The sequence below is a fragment of the Pristis pectinata genome, chromosome 4, assembly GCF_009764475.1.
Source record: "Pristis pectinata isolate sPriPec2 chromosome 4, sPriPec2.1.pri, whole genome shotgun sequence".
In the NCBI taxonomy this organism is placed as follows: Eukaryota; Metazoa; Chordata; class Chondrichthyes; order Rhinopristiformes; family Pristidae; genus Pristis; species Pristis pectinata.
This window is the reverse complement of record NC_067408.1, coordinates 20,359,170-20,380,201: the sequence shown is the minus strand read 5'-3', so window position 1 is coordinate 20,380,201 and position 21,032 is coordinate 20,359,170. Positions and strand designations below refer to the sequence as shown.

At 39.9% G+C, this 21,032-nt stretch overlaps 1 protein-coding gene across 2 annotated transcripts in view; it reads right to left on the bottom strand.

Annotated features, from left to right (window-relative positions):
* Nucleotides 1–9,439: 9,439 nt before the first annotated feature.
* Nucleotides 9,440–21,032, bottom strand: part of shroom1 (shroom family member 1) — a 68,766-nt gene continuing 57,173 nt past the window's right edge. For both annotated transcript variants that reach the window (XM_052014908.1, XM_052014907.1), the window contains exons 6-8: nt 20,815–20,947; nt 14,127–14,399; nt 9,440–11,407 (exon numbers count right to left, since the gene is read on the bottom strand). In XM_052014908.1, coding sequence (XP_051870868.1) covers nt 11,159–11,407; nt 14,127–14,399; nt 20,815–20,947 — 655 coding nt within the window. In that variant the 3' untranslated portion in view covers nt 9,440–11,158. The remainder of the gene's footprint in view (nt 11,408–14,126; nt 14,400–20,814; nt 20,948–21,032) is intronic.

Sequence of the window (21,032 nt, the reverse complement as noted above, 5' to 3'; positions counted from 1 at the left end):
CTGAAATCTTTACAATTAGAATCAGAATCTGATTTATTATCATTGACATATGACGTGAAATTAGTTGTCTTGTGGCAGCAGTACAGTGCAAAGACATAAAAATCTATAAATTACAAAAAATAAATAAATAGTGCAAAATAAAGGAATAATGAGGTGGTGTTCATGGGTTCATGGATCGTTCAGAAATCTGACGGTGGAGGGGAAGAAGCTGTTCCTGAATCGTTGAGTTTGGGTCTTCAGGCTCCTGTACCTCCTCCCTGATGGTAGTAATGTGAAGAGAGCATGTCCCAGATGGTGAGGGTCCTTAACGATAGATGCCAGCTTTTTGAGGCACCGCCTCTTGAAGATATCCTTGATGGTGGGAAGGGTTGTGCCCATGATGGAGCTGGCTGAGTAACCCCCGGCAACCTCTTGTGATCCTGTGCATTGGAGGCTCCATACCAGGCTGTGATGCAACCAGTCAAAATGCTCTCCACCTTACATCTATAGAAATTTGTAAGAGTCTTTGGTGACATATCAAGTCTCCTCAAATTCCTAACGAAGTAGAACTGCTGGCGTACCTTTTTCATGATTGTAAGAATGTGTTGGGCCCAGGATAGATCCTCTGAGATGCTGATGCCCAGGAACTTGAAGCTGTTCACGCTTTCCGCTGCTCAAGGAGGACTGGTGTGTGTTCTCCCGACTTCCCCTTCCTGAAGTCCACAATCAGTTCCTTGGTCTTGCTGATGCTAAGTGTGAGATTGTTGTTGTGACACCACTCAACCAGCCGATGTATCTCACTCCTGTACACCTCCTTGTCACCATCTGAGATTCTACCAACAACAGCGATGTCACTGGTGAATTTATAGATGGTGTTTGAGCTGTGCTTAGCTACACAGTCATGAGTGTAAAGAGAGTAGAGGAGTGGACTAAGCATGCATCCTTGAGGTGCGCCTGTGTTGATAGTCAGCGAGGAGGAGATGTTATTACCAATTCGTACTGACTGTGGTCTCCCTATAAGGAGGTCAAGGATCCAGTTGCGGAGGGAGGTACAGAGGCCAGGTTTTGAAGCTTGGTTATTAGTACTGGGGAAATAATGGTGTTGAACACTGAGCTGTAGTTGATAAACAGCAGCCTGATACATTTCTTGTGGTTGTCCAAGCACTCCAAAGCAGAGTGGACTGCCAGTGAGATTGTGTCTGCTGTAGACCTGTAGTGGCAGTAGGCGAATTGCAGCGGATAGTTGGATTTGTAAAAATGCAAGTGTAGAAAGAGCACAAGATGAATAATGAGTACATAGATGGGTGCCGCAATCAAGCACAACACAAAGCAAGAAAGTGCTGGCCGTAATTCAAGTCAAGGTTAACCTGGTTGGAATGTTGTATGTGGGAGAAATGAGCCACTTTCTCCCCTGAGAGGGAGCTGGTAGGCACAGCAGGAATGTATTGTCTCCTTGATATAGAGGCTCTCTGGCTTTGCTTGGGAGGGAAGGAGGTTTTCTGCTTTAGTAAATATCTCCCACTGTCAAACAACTAATATTTATTAGTTTCAGGATCAAAGTCCAAGATGTTGTTTCTCTGCAATAAAGGGTTTGATTGCCAGTTCAGTGGTTGCTTGGTCAATTTGGTGATTTCCTGATATGGAGTAGAACTACTAAGGGCTGGCTTTGTGTTGTTTGTGTGCGTGAGTTACAATCTCATAGCATACAGAAATGGTGTAAAGACTAATCTGTTTGAATAAAATCTACACTTGAACCAGAATCAACCAGCAGTTTAATTACTCTCACAGGCAGCCCCAAGAACATGGCTCTTACTGAGGTAGCAATTCCAAATTTGTTGATTATTAACTGAGATGTGACCGCTGCAAATATTGTTCTTATTTCTCAATGGATAAAAGCAAACAGAATTTGTAAACTTGGTGATAAGGAGTAGATGATCTCATGTTATGAATGGCTAAGCATGGTGATGTGCTGCTGCTGCAAGTTGTCTCTGCAGAAGAAATGAGCAACGCATTACTGAAGTTATGTTTCCTAATGACTGGTGTTTGACACACAAGAACAGGATGATTTACTGGGAAAATGATGAAGAGAAAGGTAGTAACTTATTTATTTTGTGCAGCTACAGGAAGTAGGAACAAATAGAAAACCAAAGTACATCAGCCTTTGTGCTTCACCTATTTTAGTAAAATGATACTTCACCTATTCTCAGTACAATGGTGCTTCACCTATTCTCAGTACAATGGTGCTTCACCTATTCTCAGTACAATGATACTTCACCTATTCTCAGTACAATGGAAGCTCAATATTTTCAATCAATTTGGCAAGACCAGTAGGAAACTGTCAAAAAAGTGAGGCTATTCCTGCTTCACCCCTCTGTCTGCCCAGTTGCTCCTGTATACCATGCAGCTGGAGCCACATCCCACTTTTTCTTAACTTATTGGTTCATCCCTTCGTTACATTAAAGGAAGCAACAGTAAGGGCCCAGATCTTACTCTCTCTGGTTTGCCCCGGAAACTCACCTGCCAAAGATATTAATTCCCCTGAGGCCTTCAGTGGGTCTTCATTTCAAATCTTTGCACACTCTGCCATTACACTGCCAATATCCATCTCGTGAAAATGAAAAAAAATCTGCAGATGCTTAAAGTTGTAAAATAAAAACAGAAAATGCTGGAAACATTCAACAGATCAGGATGTGTCTGTGGAAGGGAGTTAATGTTTCAGGATGAAGGCCTTCATCAGAACTATGTACATTTCAAACCATCAATGTCATTGATATACACAGCCGAGAAAGAGCAGAGATTTTGATTAAAAGAGTAATGGAATAATTTATCTATTAGCAGGAGAGCTCATGCTAGAAATGTGTAAAATGTTTGTTACGCCACAACTAGAATACCACCTACACTTCTGTTACTGTATAACAAGAAAGGTGTGATTGTGTTAGAGTTAGTTCAAAGATTTAGATAAGTTAAGATAAGATATTTATTTATTAGTCACATGTACATTGAAACACACAGTGAAATACGTCTTTTTGCCTTACTGAGAATGTGCTGGAGGCAGCCTACAAATGTCGTCACTCTTCCGGCGCCAACGTAGGATGCCCACAGCTCCTAACCCATACGTCTTTGGAATGAGGGAGGAAACCAGAGCACCCGGAAGAAACCCACACAGACACAGGGAGAACGTACAAACTCCTTGCAGACAGTAGTGGAATTGAACCCGGGTCGCTGGCGCTGTAATAGCGTTATGTTAACCACTACACTATTGTGCTGCTGACAGTTGCTAGAGCTGCAGAGTTTTAGCTTTGAGGCAAGATTGGATTTTAATTTTGGAAGGGGGAGATCTTGTTGAGAAATGTAATATCATAATGAGCCTTGAAAGAGTAACTAGGAAGGATCCATTTCCATTTTCAGCAAAGGGGCGTGGATTTACAAGATTGGTTAGAGGGAATTGAAGAGGACAGAGGATGGTTCCTGAAATCTGGTCGAGCTAGCAGCTGTTATCATTTTCATGTCTCAATGCCCTAACTAACAAGACCACAACCAAGTTTGGAACAACACACAAGATGCTGGAGGAACTCAGTGGGTCCGGCAGCATCTATGGAAGGAAATGGCTGGTTGGCATATCGAGTCAAGAACCTTCATCTGAACATCTAATCCAGATGAAGGGTCTCGATCCGAAATGTCAACTGTCCCAGTCCAGATGAAGGATTTCAATCCAAAATGTGACTGTCCATTTCCCTCCGCAGATGCTGCCTGACCGGCTGAGTTCCTCCAGCATCTTGTGTGTTGCTCCAGATTCCAGCATCTGTGGTCTCTTGTGTCACCAAATTCTGGAAAGTGAATTGGGACTGGATAGTTCAGCTTCAGTGAGTACGGACACTGAGTGCAATAGGCTTTTGTCATTCTATGATAATCGAATGCCAGGAGTAGAATCCCAGTTCCTTTAAGTATTGTGAAGACATAAAGATTGTTCAAAAGGTTTTTATTTCTAGTGAATGAAGTTTATTCACATTTGTGCTCCTGTTAGACTCTTCAGGTTTGAAACAATGCAACAACTCGATTAGCTCATGGGAATCTCTGGGGCATGACTGCCCAAAGTGGAGAAGGAGCCTTCAGGATGGCATTGAGAAGACTGAGTCCATGCATCGGCAGCACAGGTAAACCCTGTGCAAATGGTGGCAGCACCAGACCACCTCCCACGCTACACACCCACCATCCTCATCAAGAACCTTCTGCCCCACTAGGTGGGAAAGTCTACAGTTCCCACCTCAGCCTCATCAACCATCTTAGAACGCACACTATTACAATGTGCCTCAAAAGAATGGATAGGTAGGACCTGTATCCATTTTCAGTAAGACCAATGGCCAGGGACAGAGATTTAAAAGAAGGATTAGAGAGAAGTTGTAGTCAAACCTGAGGAACTGCCTAAGAAGAAAGAGATAGGAACTTACAAAATTAAACTGTGGGTTTGGAAGAATCTGCTCACTTGTATGGGCATGTCCCCAGACAGACAGTGTTCAAGGTAGACTCCAATTTGCACGCATTTTAAGAATTACACCATAATCCAGGAAAAGTAAACCATTCACATATCTATTTATTTCAATTGGATCTTTTGTCAACTTAAATAGTTTTTAATTTTGATTTATTATATTCTGTGTGTATTTTATATGTTGCTTTTTTTCTTATATCTGTTCTTTTCATTATTAACATAAACCTAGTTTTTCTTTAATCGATTTCTTATTTTCTTTGCTGCCCTACTTTTCGAAAAGTGCAATATCTTATAATTTTTGCCTATCCAGCATTAAAAGATTTTTGTGTTGCAACAAAGGAAAGCAAGAGATATCTATGTGTCATCAGCAAGATAGAAAGTAGATAATGGAGGAAAAGGGTAAAAAAGGTCAAGGGTGGATGAAGGATTGAGAGTAGAAAATTAGATAATATGTTACTAATCTAATTGTTAATCTTACAATGGAGGCTGGAACATTGGTTCTGTTTTTAATGTTGCAGTGGAATCACTTTTTTCTGACTCTTCAAAGCTCAGGGAAGTCAAGACTAGATAACAGTACTGAAATTGAAATCTTCTCACCAAGCTCTTCCCTCCAACTTTTAATAATTGGTTGGAACTACCTATTCTTAATTATTTGTATATTAATTCAATATAAGTGATGGTGTGACAACACATTACGGTTTGTTTTAACATTCAAAGATATTATTTAAGAAGGCTTTATACCAAATTATTTTATGCCATTACCCTTCTTGCCCTTTGTAAGACTGCTCCCTCCAGGTGTTTTCAGATAGATTAGCTGTACCTGCAGACAGGTGGGGCACCATGACTAATTATGTCATCAGAGGTGCTGAAGGGATGAAATGTTACCCTGTTTTGTGTGTGTGTGTGTCTCTCTCTCCCTCAGGCATATTTTCCCTCACGACCAGGTATAGTCATGTAGGTGTATTTGCCCAAGTGTGTGTTCTTGACATACAACAGACTATTAAGATGTATCACGCTCTGTGCAGATGAACCGTTTAATTATCAATCCCATCTCTAAATCAATTGAAAACATTTCTGCATTCCATGGGCTTTATCAATATAGCTTTCTGTTCCACTCTAGCTGCAGTACTTGTTATCCCACAGTCTTAAATAAATAAATCAGCATTAATTCTATCATTAAATAAATTTAATGGGTCATTAAATAAATCAGCATTAATTCCATCATATGGCAAATGCACAATCTAAATTTTATCTTAAAACTCAAATATACATGAAATCTATTTCAAATTATAGCACCTTCATGGTCCAGTTTCTTCCATTCTCTCTTACCTTGAAGGTTTTCTTGCTGCTTGCAGTTATATAAATGGAAGTTGTCCTTTTTTTTGCCCAAGTGGACTTATTATGTACAAACCAAACTGTTGGAGAAACTCGACGGGTTGAGCAGCATCTGTGGTGGGAAACAAATCGCCAGTTATGTACAACTCATGATGGTACATTTGACATTAGTCAGAATTGGGGAGGATCTTGTCCTCATTTAGCACCTTTATTGAAGGCCTTCTGTGAATGGGTTTTGGGGATGGGGATGGGTTTGGGGGTGAGGAAAGGGAGAGGGGGTGAGATTGATCATTTTGACTGTGTAGATTGGTACAAAACAGGCTATTAGAAAGTGGCAGCTGAGTTAAAGTCACTCATTCTACCTTATGAAAATTATTCTCACCCACATATAGCAGGCCCTAATGTATAGATTTTAGGAATAGAAACTCAAACCAAATTTATCTTCGGTAAACTGGTGAGTGAGGCTTTCATCATTGTAACAAGAGTATCTGACATGATAACTGAACAGTATGGATCGACCACTGTGATTAAGGAACACCTGGAGATAAAATATGTCAGTTGCAACGATTGGCATGCACAACTTCTGATGGACATTTGATCGTGATCTTTTGGAGAAAAAGTTATCAATTATTAATGCACTGAAACTATAGCACACGGTTCAAGGAGGTTGCAGTCTTGATCTCCATCTTGGTTTTGTTGCTGGCGCTATCACAATAACAGCAGTTAACTTCAGTACTCTTGCATTAAGATTCAGAAAGTTCACCTGCAGTTCTGTCTCTTAATTGCAGTCTTGTGTGCACACTGCTCTAAAGTGGATGCCACAGTGACTTAAAAACACCAACTTAGGACGTTTCTCCTTAGAGCACTGGAAAATCACCTTCCACATTTACTGTCCAACAGTCAGAGACTTTTTCCCAGGGTGAAAATGGCTAACACAAGGGGGCAGAATTTTAAGGTGATTGGAGGAAGGTATAACGGGGGTGTTAGAGGTAGGTTTTTTACACAGAGAATGGTGGGTGCATGGAACGCACTGCCGGTAGAGGTTGTGGGGGCAGATACATTAGGGACATTTAACAGACTCTTAGATAGCCACATGAATGATAGAGGAGTGGAGGGCCATGTGGGAGGGAAGGGTTAGATAGATCTTAGAGCAGGATAAAATGTCGGCGCAACATCGTGGGCTGAAGGGCCTGTACTATGCTGTAATGTTCTATGTAAGGAAAGATTTTCCATTTTTAACCTAATACTTAACTGAGAATTAATGATTATGCACCATTATCTGTCATTGTAGTTGTTGTTTACCCATACAATGAACATATCATCATTGAGAGAGGCAGTGCTGAGCACCATTGTTTTTTGAGAATCCATAGCCAATGTGGAACGAAAAATGGCACAAAATAAAGTTCATTCAGTAGCTCTGCTGCACAACTTTAATCTCTTCACTGCACATTTTCCATTGAAGGCACGCGGATACAGTTTTCAAAGCACAGGCTACACTTTGACATCAGTCCCAGATGGGAATTGCCTACATCGTGGGTTTAGATTTCAGTAAGGCAATCTGCTGAAATACCTCTTAATATCTCTTAAATGTATTCACTATGGAGAAGAACACTGTAATTGGAGAATTCAGGGAGGGGGATAGTGGAATTCTAGAATAAATTACCATCAAAAAGGAGAAATATTATACTTCTTAGCAGACTTAAAGGTGGATAAATTTCTGGGACCTGATGTGTCCCAGGCTGCTATGGGAAGCAAAGTAGGAGATCGCTGAGGCTGTGACAGAAGTTTTCACATCTTCTCTAGTCACAGAAGAAGTGTCAGATGGCTTAAGTTCGGCAAAATTAGTGCTTTTATTCAAGGGCAGCAGGGATAAGTTAGGTAGTCATCAGCCAATGAATCTAACATCAGTGACGGGAAATTACTGGAAAAATTCTGAGGGACAGGATTGATCTGCACTTGGAGGTGCAGGAATTAATCAAGGATCATCAACACAACTTTGTTAAGGGGAGATTCTATCTGACCAATTTAATTGAATTTTTCAAAGATGTAACTAAGTGTTAAAGGTAGTGTGGCTGATGTAGTCTCCATGGACTTGACTGAGGCCTTTACAAGGTCCCTCATGGGAGATTGGTCCAAGAGGTTATCCAGGGCAATTTGACAAATTGGATTCAAAACTGGAGGCAAAGGGCAATAATGTAGGGTTCTTTCTGTGATTGGAACCCCGTGACCAGTAGTGTACCACAGGGATCCTTTTTGAGAGCTTTGCTGCTTGTTACATACATGAACAATCTGTATGTGTATATAGGAGGCTGATTAATAAGGTCACAGACAACACCAAGATTGATTGTGTTGTTGATAGTGAGGAGGGTGGTCTTCAGCTGCAGATATTGATGAGTTGGTAAGATGGTCAAAGTAATGGCAGATGGAATTTAATTCTAAAAATGTGAGGTGATTTATTTTGGGAAGACTAATACGGCTCAAATATACATAATGAATGGAGGAATGGAAGAGTAGTAGGATCATGGTGTATACGTCCAAGGATCCCTGAAGGCAGCAACACAGGCAGATAAGGGGGCATTCAAGATACCTGTCTTCATTAGTCAGAGCATAAATCTAAGAACAGGGAGGTTAGGATGCAACTATATAAAACAGTAATTAAACCTTAACTGGAATATTGTGCGCAATTCTGGTCACCACACGATAGGAAGGATGTATTGTCATTGGGAGAATGTAGAGGAGATTCACTCGGACTTTGCTCTGGATGGTGCGTTTCATTTATGAGGTGAGACTGGATAGGCCAGGTTTGTTTTCCTTGGAGCAGAGAGAACTAAAGGACGACCTGATTGAGGTACACAGAATTATGAGGAGCATGGATAAGATGGATAGTGAGTAACCTTTCCCCTTAGCAGAAGTGTCTATAACCAGAGGGCACAGGTTTACAAGATCACAAGATCACAAGACAAGGGAACAGAAGTAGGCCATTCAATCCATCGAGTCTGCTCCAAAAGGCAACGTGTAGGAGCTTTAGAGGGATTCTGAGGAAGAATATTTTCATCCAGAGAGTGGTTGAAATCTGGAATGCACATCCTGAGGGGTGGTGGAGTTAAGTACTTTCACAACATTTAACTACTATTTAGATAAGCACTTGAAATATCATGGCATTGAAGGCCATGGGCCAAGTGCTGAGAAATGGGATTTGTATGAATAGGTACTTGATGGCCAGCACACACATGATGGGCCAAAGAGCCGCTTCCATGCTGCATGATTCTATGTCTGTATGACAAAGAAAGCGGTGGAGAACGTTAACCATCTGCACTCAGCCACATTGGGGGAAATTTAGGAAAATCATTTGTGCCTTGAAATATTTGAATGGATGGAATAAATGCCAATGCCACACTCAGAGTGTTGATGGAAAAGCCAATTATCAGTTTGGTTCATTACTATTGAGACGTATCAATTAGAGATTAATAAAAATGGCTGCTTCTGTTCAAGGAACACAGGCTTCAAAGTATAAAAGACAAACTTTTTTTTAATTACGTTTGCCATTACACAAAAAAGGATGTGTTTTCTTTTAAATATCAGAATTCATCACAACATCAAAAAACATCACAAATAACATACAAATATCACGATGACAGAAAGCAATGATTGGTTTATCAGCTTGTTACTTAGAATAAGAGGAAGCCTGTTTAAGGAAACATCACTTTGTGGTGAAGTACATAGATGCAAACTAAACTTTTATATATACATTGCAATATATCAAATTTAATTTATAATAGTACGAGCATTGGAAGATAATGCTAGAATAATTAATATACAAAAAGTCATACATTGATGGAGACAACTGATATCAAGTAATTACAAGCCATTTACTTGACTGATGAGTGCAAAACTAAGGCAATTTACAAACATTGAAACTTTAAGACAAGATTACAGTTTTAAAATCACTGTAGCATCATCTGAAAACATGTCAGTATCCACATTTAACCAGATAACTTCCCGTTTTACCTCAGCACCACCTCCCTTGACTCATCCACCATCTCTAAATTGTTGGACTGCTTATTGAACGTGCAGTACTGGATGAGCAGAAATTTCCTCCAAGTATTAGAAAGAAGAAACCATGTGTTCAGACCCTGCCACATACTCTGTTGCCTAATTACCAGTACCACCACCTCTCAGCCAGACAACCCTCCAAGAATTTATATCTTTCCAAGATATCTTTGCTTCTCCACTTCCGACTTCTTGACCACACACAATTTTCTTTGCTCTCCCTGGTGACTGTCCAAGACAAAATCAGACCGGTGAGATGGCCATGAGGTAGTTCCAGACCACATGCCCATCCTATTAACAAGACAGCTTACTTCCACATCTGCAACACTGTCTCACTTCAGCTCATCTGCTGCTGAAACCCTCATCCAAGGCTTTCTAACCTCTAGACTTCTACTGCCTTAGTTCTAACTCATACCATATTCACATATTGCCTCTGAGCAGGCTAACCACCGTGGTTCCCAGTTTAGCAATAGCTTGATTTTACAATTCTGAACCATCTTTTCAAATCCCTCCATGGGCCTCTCCACACCACCAACTCCCAGACTCACAACCCTTTAAAAATGTACAACTCACTGAGATCTCTTTGCTTCTCCAGTTTTGAATTCTGTCTGTACACAATTTTCTTTGCTCCACCATCATCACTCGTGTAATAGATTTTTAAAGCTCAGAGTTCTGGAATTCCCTCGCTGACCTTCTCCACATCACTTTCCTCCCTTAGGAGGCTCTTTATGGTCATTGGTCCTAATATCTCCTTTTGTGGCTCAGCATCAAGTTTTGCTGGATTACGCATCTGTGAATTATTTCATACTGAAACATTAAAGCCAATATAAATACTGTACTGTCACTGCTGCAAAAATGATATATATTAAAGAGGAGATATTGCTATTTGGTCAGGAAATCAATCTAAAGGAGTTCAACATCAAGATGATGCCATGCATGAGGAATGCACTGATATGTTGTGATAAGCATAACGATTTTGCAATGAAAACAACGTCACATGATTGTGTGTGATATTATGTTTCATGCTTATCAATTTAAATAAGGAAAGCTGTTAGTTAGTTATCCAGGAGCAACAATGTGCCATTAACTGGTTCCATAATCCTAAGGAATTAGGTTCTATTATTACTGCGTAACCCCTGTTGAATTTATTTAATCATCTACTTAAGTCATTTAATGTGCAAACAATGAGGAAAAATAAAGTTAACATTTGCTGATATTGGAATGAACAGTTAATCCAAATCATAAGATATGATAAATCTATCTTAGATTTTGCTGGGAACTTCATAGAAAAGCAAAATGGGACATTAATTAAAGACTGTTTTCAAGAAATCCCAATTGCTCCTCAGTCAATCTGAGATGTTCTTCAACTTCTTTTTGCTTGATTAATAAAGCTTTTCTCATTTGTACAAAGTGATGACAATGTTGAAGTTGAATCTCAGTGAGGTAGTTTGTTAGGATTCTAAAGGTCACCCGCTCCCGGTGATCTTGATGCTCCTTCAGTCCTCTAGCACCTTCATGCTGACGGGAGAGCATTTGATGTCTTTCGTTCAGTGATTGCTAAGCAAACAGAATAAGTATTATAACTAGCAAACCTTTTATGGCACCAGTCATAGTATGTCAGAAAATGTGCTAGATGTGTAGGAACATTATAACACATACTTAAAGAGGATTGCCATCTGGGTTTGACGTCTCATCAAAATGACAGTTTACAGATAATACAATACTCCCTCATTGTTTCTCTTGTCCCAAGTATTTCTCTGAAGTTTGATCATAGACCATAGAAACTTTGAAAATTAATGGAGCTTCTCAGGGGTTAACATTGTGGAGGTGGGTCCAAGGCTTGGTGGAACAAAAGACTATTATTGTGTTTCCAGAGTTCTTAAAGCACTTGTCCATATGTTGGGAAGTTGGGACACAAGGTGGGGATAATATGCATAAGAACACTACGTGATGGTGCTTCAGTATTTTTCACTATGCAATGGTTACTTTGGCTAATCCAGATAAAGAGGATATCCCACATTCTTTCAACATTTGGGAAGATGCTCAGATGTGGTCAGACTGTGGAAAGGGGTCCTTGGGCATTGGCAAGAGGGAGAGTTTTAAATATTTGCTCTCCATGCTTTTACTTTCATGGAATCTTTACACCCACTTAAACTGGTGGACCTTTTTCTCATGTCATTTAATAATGACAGTGTTAGGAACCCTCCTAACACTGTATTAACATTTGAAAAGTTATCAACCCTATCAGTGACCATACCACCATAACTTTACCCACCCCTGTATTCTGAGATCTTCAAGAGTCTTAAATAGTCTTAAATAGTTTTCCCTGACCAACAACAAATTACAGTCAGAATAGTAAAAACTTGATCTTTCAATTAAGTTGCTACCTCTTAACACATTTACAATGTTCAGGCCATTGGGAGGTGTGTCAGAGGGACAATGGATGAAATTGAACATGAATCGTTTTGCTCGTTTAATCTTGTCATCAGATTTTCAGATCAGCTGAACCCATTTATCATGATGTTGAATAAATGTTGAATAAAGTCCTCAGATTTACTCAGCTTGTATTTCCAAATTTGGCATTGGGTTCTGACACACATAAATCAAATCAGCTGATGAGAATTAAGCAGCCAAGGTATGCGCTACTTTAAGATGACCTTTTTGTTCATTAATACCGTGGAATGCTAATCTCTTCTCTGCACAGCTGATGCAACATATTGAATTTTCTCCATTAAGATTCAGCATCCTCTGTCTGTTATGTATTTTAGGAGAACTTAGACATTCAGATGGCTCTGGTGAAGATATATCGTCTTTGGTTTATTCAACTATAAATCACGTACAACTTTGTCTAAGTGATCAAGGTAGTTCGCTCAGACATAAATGAATCACTCAATTCCATCAAAAACACATTTATATTGCTCTTCTGGCACTTTCTTTTGGTAAAATGTTCTATATAGTAGTACGTTCTTGAGGCTGAACTGTGTTTTGGTTTAGCTACAGCACATCTTAATATGCAACGGTTAAAGTAATTCCTTAATAATTTCACAGCGTGTATTCCTCAAGTTCAAACGTGGTAGCAACTACAAATGATGTATCCAGTTGACGTGGCGTATGTCATTTGATTCATTAAGTACACCAAAATTAATTTAACTGATTTTGAAAAGTACATGTGCAATATAATGTATATCACAAACGTGAGCAAGAACTGCTACCCATAAATCTCATGTCACTCTTCTGCTCATTGTCCATTTTATCCAATTCCTTCAGAAACTTCAGAGTAATTTATTCTGATTCAGCTTTTCTGACTGCAGTGTCCTATTTAGCTTGACTTCAAAAACGTACTTATATTCTCAGACTTAAAAATTTCACATTTTGGGAACATGGGTAGACAGTTTAGTGTTACTTTTCACGTGAACAAAAGTGGCACAATAATGCAGCTAATGGAAGAGCTGCCTTACAGCTCCAGCAGCCTGGGTTTATTCCTAATCTCTGGTGCTGTCTGTGTGGAGTTTGCACATTCTCCCTTTGACAGTGTGGATTTTCCACTGGGTGCTCCAGTTTCCTCACATGTCCCAAAGACATGGTAGATTAATTGGCCTCTGTAAAGGGTTTCTAGTGTGTAGGTGAATGGTAGAACTGGGGGAAGAGTTGATGGGTGTATGGGGAGAATAACATTGGAATAATGTAGAACTAATGTACAGAGGTGTTTGACGTCAGCATGTACATGGTGGACAGAGGGGTCTGTTTCCATGTTGTATGACTCTGACTCGAAATGTAGCTGCCAATTTTCATGCAAAGATCCAATTGATTATTTTCATTTTTACATTGCTGGCTGAAAGAGATTGCTGAAACTCTTCTCTGTTTCAGGATGTTTTACATCAAAATGAACAGCAACTTGGGGTTTAGTTTAACAGTCACCTATCAATGAAACATCCTCCCTGGCAGTTTAGATTAAATGCTCAAGGCTATAGCGAATCAGATGTCAGTGTTTTATCAACTATACTTGGGACACATTTAGCTATTGTTGGAACTCAGGAATTTCATTGCAGGAATAATGCATTCTTTGTTAAGCAACACTTTGCCCTCCATCTCCAGAAAGGGTGTTCCTGCATTTGAACTTTTGTTTCCAGTTTAGTTCCCAAATTCTATATGAACTGACAATTAAAATTAAAAATTCAAACATTAAGGTAGTTAAGAAATAGAATATTTTGTTCCCCTGGTTCTTTTCAGTTCTGCCAAAATGCTAAGTACATAGAGCCAGCTTATTGTAACAAACCTTCTCCTCCAAATCAGTGGACTCGTTGACTTTGCTCAGGGCACTTTCCACACGCACTAGACGACTTGATAGACAAAGCAGCAAATTCATCACCTTGTCCAAATCCTCAATGAAGGTCTTATATTTCTGGATTTCATTAGGCTTGCAGACGTCATTGATCCACGCTTCAATGTCTTCACCCAACAAGGTATTCATTTTGATATCTTCATGTAGACCAGCTTTAGTTTTCTGAAGCTTCAGAAGTTTACGCCTAATTGTGCTAATTAATTCTTTCTGCAAATCAAAGCAAAAGAATGATCGACTCCTTAACATTCACATTTGCTGGAACTGTCCTTGATGAAGTAAACTGTCCAATTCACCACTCACCTACCTGCTAGGTCCATACCTACCAGTGGCAAAGTGGTGCGCAAATCTGGCAGGGATTCCCATCCATAAAGAGCAAGCCCAGGTTTACCAGTCTAACTACTGGGCAGGAGTATGAAGTTGACACTCCATTGCCAGAGTCCAATTGTAGCTGCTAGGATACAGCATGAAGTTGGCAGTTGATTGCTAAAGTCCAATGTTGGAGTACATTCGAAATGACTGTGGTGAGGACCCCTCAGGAATTTCAGAACTTTGGTATTTGTGCATACTTGCACAAGTGTCCTGGAATCCCTCATAGTTATGTGGAGAGTTGTCAGCTGTTCTGCATGAAAGGTCTGGCATTTCTCAGGAAAATATAGAACCTTAATAATTTTATGTCTCTCTGAGAGATGGCAGGTCTGACTAACTTGGGACATAAAGGTAAAATATAGGAGCTCAGCTGACTTCTTCCATTAGTGGAAGGTAGAAGATTTGAACTCCCAAGTGTCATCTACATAATAAAACTCTGGATCCCACATATACTTAGCAGATAAAACAGTGGTGACTGGGAGCACCTGAGAAAACCAGCAGGATACATCACCCACCATTTTAACTGTGCACCTACCTAATTTCTGGCTAGTGGGCAGAATTAAAATTGAGCTTTGCAATACTGCTTAAAATACATCCCTGAATGAGATTGGGTGAAGATATCCTCTCAGTTACTTACATCATGAATTCCATTTATAAAGAACAGATTTATGATTTTTTAAATCAAAGGATATCTTGCCATAGTTTACAGCTAAAGTTCAAGTTTGTATAAAACTGTCTATTATCAACTTAGTACATGGAAAAGCAAAGAAACATGGGAATTTTTGAACAAAGTAAAAGACCAGCTTATTTTCTTCTAAACTGGTAGTTACAAAAAAAATGGAATTGCTATCTAATTATATTTATCAATTTCTATCAGTTGATCCTTTGCAGACTCATGTGTAGCAGAAGGAAGACCTCAGGAAGTGGAAGGCTTTGGGAACCATCGAATCAAAGTCAGCTTTTCCCTCCCAATTAAATTACTCTTACTACCCTTAAAATTCCAAGTTACCCTTAATAACAGAAATTATTTATATCTAACAGAAATTTAATTTTCATTTGACCCAGCCAGTACTAACAACTTCCACTATCTGACGGGGGAATCTGTTCTGTAGATTGATCTATTTATGCAAATTGCAAAAGAGGAACAGATTATTTGGCACATGTTGCCATACTCTCCCCATCCCTGTTCCCACATCCTTTCAATACATCTTCTTCCATTCACCTGTACCACCTGATCACTTTCTGACACACTCACCAACTCTCCAGCTGACCTCCTAGATGCTGCTGCTGGCAGCTCAAGAGAAAAGTGCTTTGTGCAGTGAGGCTGACAGATTTGACTGTCTCTACAACTTGTACTCTGAATTACATCCCCCATTCTATCCTACTGGCCTTCCTAGCACAATCCATTCCCTACACCTGGTCCTGACCCGTATCTGGAAATTCACTAAAAATGCTGCTGACCACCTGGAAATTTAGTGCAAGCACGGAGCCTGCTTTGATTTCTTTCTGAATGAGGGGATTCATCTGTAGGTCAAGAGAGAAACTCTCCTGCAGGAACAACTGGTGACTGGTAACTGATGGGATCTGTGTAATCAGTATTGAGAGTGTTTGTTAGTACAACGTACTGCCTGGTGTGCTTGATTTTGTTTTGAAGGAGGAAGTACTCATATATTACTAAATGTCTGATTGCTCATTAATGTGCAGGAGCTGTTGCTTTAATACTTCATTCAGTTTTGAATTCGACTTTACTGTGTCAACAAGATTAGAAGCTCCAGTGCTCAGTTCCTTATTGTTTACTGTGATGAGTGTAGCTAGAGCATCAAGGAGGTTGGTTGCCTATGGGAAAACCAGGATTTAAAGAAACAAACAGTCAGCCAAAGTAGATTAGATCTCTGGAGATTTGACATCTGTTATGCAGTACAAGCTAAATGAGTTACTATTTTGGTATAATCTTAGAACTGGTGAAAGCACAGCGTGGAATCTCCAACTGTGATAGACATGCATGAGAAATTCTTAATGTTTTGGGTTGGTGGTCAAACTGCGAACTGCTTGTGCAATATATCTGAATTAGAATATTCTGCTCTTTCTGACTGTACTTATTATACATACTTGCATTGGAGGCATACACAGTGTATTGTGTGGTAACTTCCTTAAATAGGAAAAAACATTTCAGTTTTGTCTCCATTGGACTTTGTGTTTTTGTGGAAAAAAATCTTTTGTTATTGAAAATCCATTGCCATCTTGACTAAAATTAGACCTATTGGAAAGCTTTGGTAAACAAGACAGTTGCCAGGATACTGGATAAGGAGGAGATAGCACTAGAAAAATTGGCAGTACTTAAACTAAACAGGCAGCTGGTCTTTTTGTGGTGTGTTTGAGGAAATTGTGGTGGAAAATATGGAGGTACTGGTCATGATCTTCCAATCATCTTTCGAGAAAAGGTGGTGTCAGGGAACTCAAGGACAATTGCTGTTACCTTCTTGTTCAGAAAAGGAAGTAGGCAAACCTGATAAAGACAGGCGTATCTGTTTAACATGGCTAGTAAAGCAACAGTTGGAACCAATAATCCAAGAGAAAATGGAAAGGTATTTGAATGAGCCTGACTAATTTGGGAGCCGGCACAGGACTTAAAAACAAATCATGTGGCTAATAAGAATTTTGTTGAGGTAACAGACATTATAGTCAAATGCAGTGCATCTGATATTCCAAAGATGGACTTTCAAAACTAGTTAACAAACTTTAGGGATGAAAGGAGCAGCAGTAGCATGGATACAAAATTAGAAAATGGATGTAAAGCAGAGTTGTGGAGTACAGCTGATTTTTCAGATAGGAAGTAAGTTTCCAGTGGATATCCTCAGTTTTCACCACTTGGAACACTACTGCTTTGAATATACTTTAACGATTTGCACTAATGGAATATGGACAATTTCAAAACCAACAGATGAGACAAAACTTGTAAGTGTAGAAGATTGTAATAGACTTCAAGAGGGTGTAGAAAGGTTGGCGGAATGGGATGATTTGGAAAATGAAATTCAATGCAGTAAAGTGTGGGATAACATATTGCCAAGGAGAATGGAGAGAATGTGTTAAATGGTGTCATTTTAAAGATGGTTAGGAGTGACATTGTTTGTGATTTTGACAAAATGCATTGGATGCATTTGGCTATCTTGGCAGAGATGGAAATCTGATTGGAAAGGTTCAAGGATTTGGAGTGTGGTAATATGGTTCAAGCAGTTTTGGGAGGAAATGGAAGTTGGAAATCTGGCAACTGTCTGCAAGGACAGATTTTCTTTCAAAAAGATGAGTGATGAAATGAGATTCGGACAAGAGTGAGATAGTAAGTAAGGGTTACTAGCCATGAATAATACCAGATAATCTGGGAGCCAAGGAGTAAAGCTGGGTGATCAGCAGTGTAATGGAAGAGATTAAGTAGCAGGAGGGTGTCACGAACAAGATGAGCTTGGAGAGGACAAGAGGTGAGCTAGAAGAAAAAGCCAGAGAAAGATGCAAGTTCAGGGCTTGAGAGGGAAGTAGCAGAGGTGGTTGATCTCAGTCTGATAGAGAAGTATGTGCCCCTACTACATGCTGGAGGTGAATGCAGAGGAGTTACAGGTGAGGGATTTAACAAGACAGTTTGCAGTAGAGAATAGATGCTGGGGTTAACTTGCATTCCAGTTTCACTGCCATTACAACCACAATTTCCAGGTTTCAGACCTAGCTCTTTGTGTTGACGATACAGGCAATGATTCTACGAGGAAATGAGTAATCAGAATGGGGAGGGGTTGTGGCAAAAAAGAGGAAGAAAAACCAATAGGAATAGTCATGTGATTAAATGTCAAATGATTTAGCCTCCGGGAATATGTACAATAGCACTGGGAACTCTTCCCTGCATGGAGATATCCATGGCTTCCCTTGTAATCAGACTTGGATATTATGCCCTCTTAGGCACTTTCCAAACTTTTTGAAGGCACTCTGAGGAATGCTTGCTGAGAAGAGGCAGGGGTTATTAAATTACTTCATTTCATAGAGGATAAAGATGTTCCTTTAAAATAAAAGGGAAAATTCTGCTTCATTCAATCTCACATCCCGAAAAATAAAAATGTTCAAATTGCATGTATCTTTTAGACAGCAACTTTTTATGTCTGGGTAAGCAGCAATTACAGAAGTCAACTTCCTGAATCGTTGGCCTTGTGTCTTAGGGCTAAGAATATATCTGACACTCCTGGGTTCAAAACTCAAGTGGCCACAACTATGGTTTTCCCTTTGGTTTTCTGCCAGTCCTGACCACAGGAAGCAGACAGTTGATGACTTTGATGTTTTTTCGTGCATTGATCTCCAGCAGCCCTGTCAAACAAACCAGCTGTCCCCTCCCCAAGCAGCTTATTCTCCATAGTCACCCGAAACTGTGGCAGGGAAACTTGTCAAGACAGCTGAGTGAAACAACCAATGTCCCCAGTCAACCTTTATCAAGATATTGGGAAGAGGCAACAAATCCTTTCTATATCAGTTTGAAATGTGTTGCAAGTGGTACAAACCACAATCTGGCTTGTACGGTTTTAACACACGTCAGTGTCAAAAGCCTACAGCATTTTTTTAAATCTGTGAACTAGCTTTGTGTTAAAAGCAACACTAAATCATCCCAGCTTTTGTCCCAAGAGCAAAAAAGATCAGGTCATTCCCCCTGAAGGGCAGTAACAATGTGATGATGCCCTCCCTGTGCAACAAAATCATAAACTCATTTATAAAGAATACATTTGTGATCCTGGTGCACTGAAGAAATCATCTCTCACGCGAGCATGTTGTTGCGAACGGCAGTAGTGCTGCTGCCTGGAAAAGTGCTGTGACGCTGTCTGCGTTAGATTGTAACAGAGTTTCCATGACTAGTATCCCTCACTCACTACCCAAAGGCAAGGCTTTAGATGGCTGTCTCCTGTCCAAAAGCTGACACTGGGAACACCCTTCTTAAATGTAGCTCTGAGTGGTATACTTTCTTTAATGTCACTGGAGATGGCAATTAAAGTGTAAAACGGGGAAAGAAACAATAGATTTGCATTTAAGTAGCATCTTTTTTTATCCCTTTACGTCCAAAGTCCTCTACAGCAAATTAAATAATTTTTGAAGTGAGGTGTAGTTATTGTTGGAATATAAGAAACATAACAGTCAATATGCACTCAACAAGTTCCTACAAACAGCATTGTAATAAAGACTGGATAATATCCTTTTAGTAATGTTGAGGAATTATTGTTGGCCACAACATTGAGGTGAACTTCCCCTGCTGCTTTATGTCCATTTTAGAGATTAGACAAGGCCTCGGCTTAACATCACATCTGAAAAACTGTATAGAGTCATAGAGTCATACAAGATGGAAACAGGGCCTTCGGCTCAACTTGTCCATGCCAACTGTGTTGCCCAGTGAACTCGTCCCTTTAAATGTCTCCTATCCATGTACTTATCTCGATGGCTTTTAAATGTTGCTAATGTGTCTGCCTCAACCACTATTTCTGGCAGCTCATTCCAAATATGCACCACCCTTTCTGTGAAGAACTTGCCCTGATGTCCCTTTTAAATCCCTCACCTCTGATCTTAAACCTATGCCCTCCTGTTTTTAGCACCCACTTCATGGGAAAAAGACCACGTGCTTTCACCCTGTCTACACCCCTCATGATCTTATATACCTCTGTTAGGTCACCCCTTAATCTCCTACGTTCCAGGGAATAAAGTCCTTGTCTACACAACCTCTGCTTGTAACTCAGGTCCTCAAGTCCAGGCAACAGCCTGGTAAATCTTTTCTGCACTCTTTCTAGTTTAATAACAGCTTTCCTATAACAGGGCGACCAAAACTGTACACAATACTCCAAGGGCGGCCTTACCAACATCTTACATCTCTGGTATATAGTTCCCCCCACTCCTCATTACTGCTCAGGAGTATCAGCCTACATATTTTGTACTTAATTCTCTGTTCTATGGTGTTAAACATAGAACCTACCAACTCAGAGGTAGTAGCACCACCAGCAATTCAAATAAACTGTTGCACTGTTGAAAATGGGTTAGTGATTCTTGTGGGACCCCAGTGTTGTCAATCAGCTTACCTCTGATGAAAGATCATTGAACTGAAAAATTAACTGTTTCCCTCTCCAGATGTTGTCTGACCTGCTGAGTATTTCCAGCATTTTCTGAGTTATTTCAGACTTCTAGTAGTTTGCCTGTGGCTCACTTTCAGAGCTCTCTTCAAAGAAAATGGGTCTCCATGACTCACCTTTTTTTCTGTGACATCACTTGGACATTCCCCTCTTTCTTTGCTGACATCTTGCCTCAGATTAATTTTGTTTGGTACCTTAGGCTGAGTGTTTGGTTCCGGCAAGGATGGGGATTGAATATCTTGTTTGTCTCTAATGAAAAGAAATGCAAAACAGAAGAGGGAATATGTTTCCAGCAGGTTGTATTGACATTGCAGAATTTCACAGCAACAGCAAA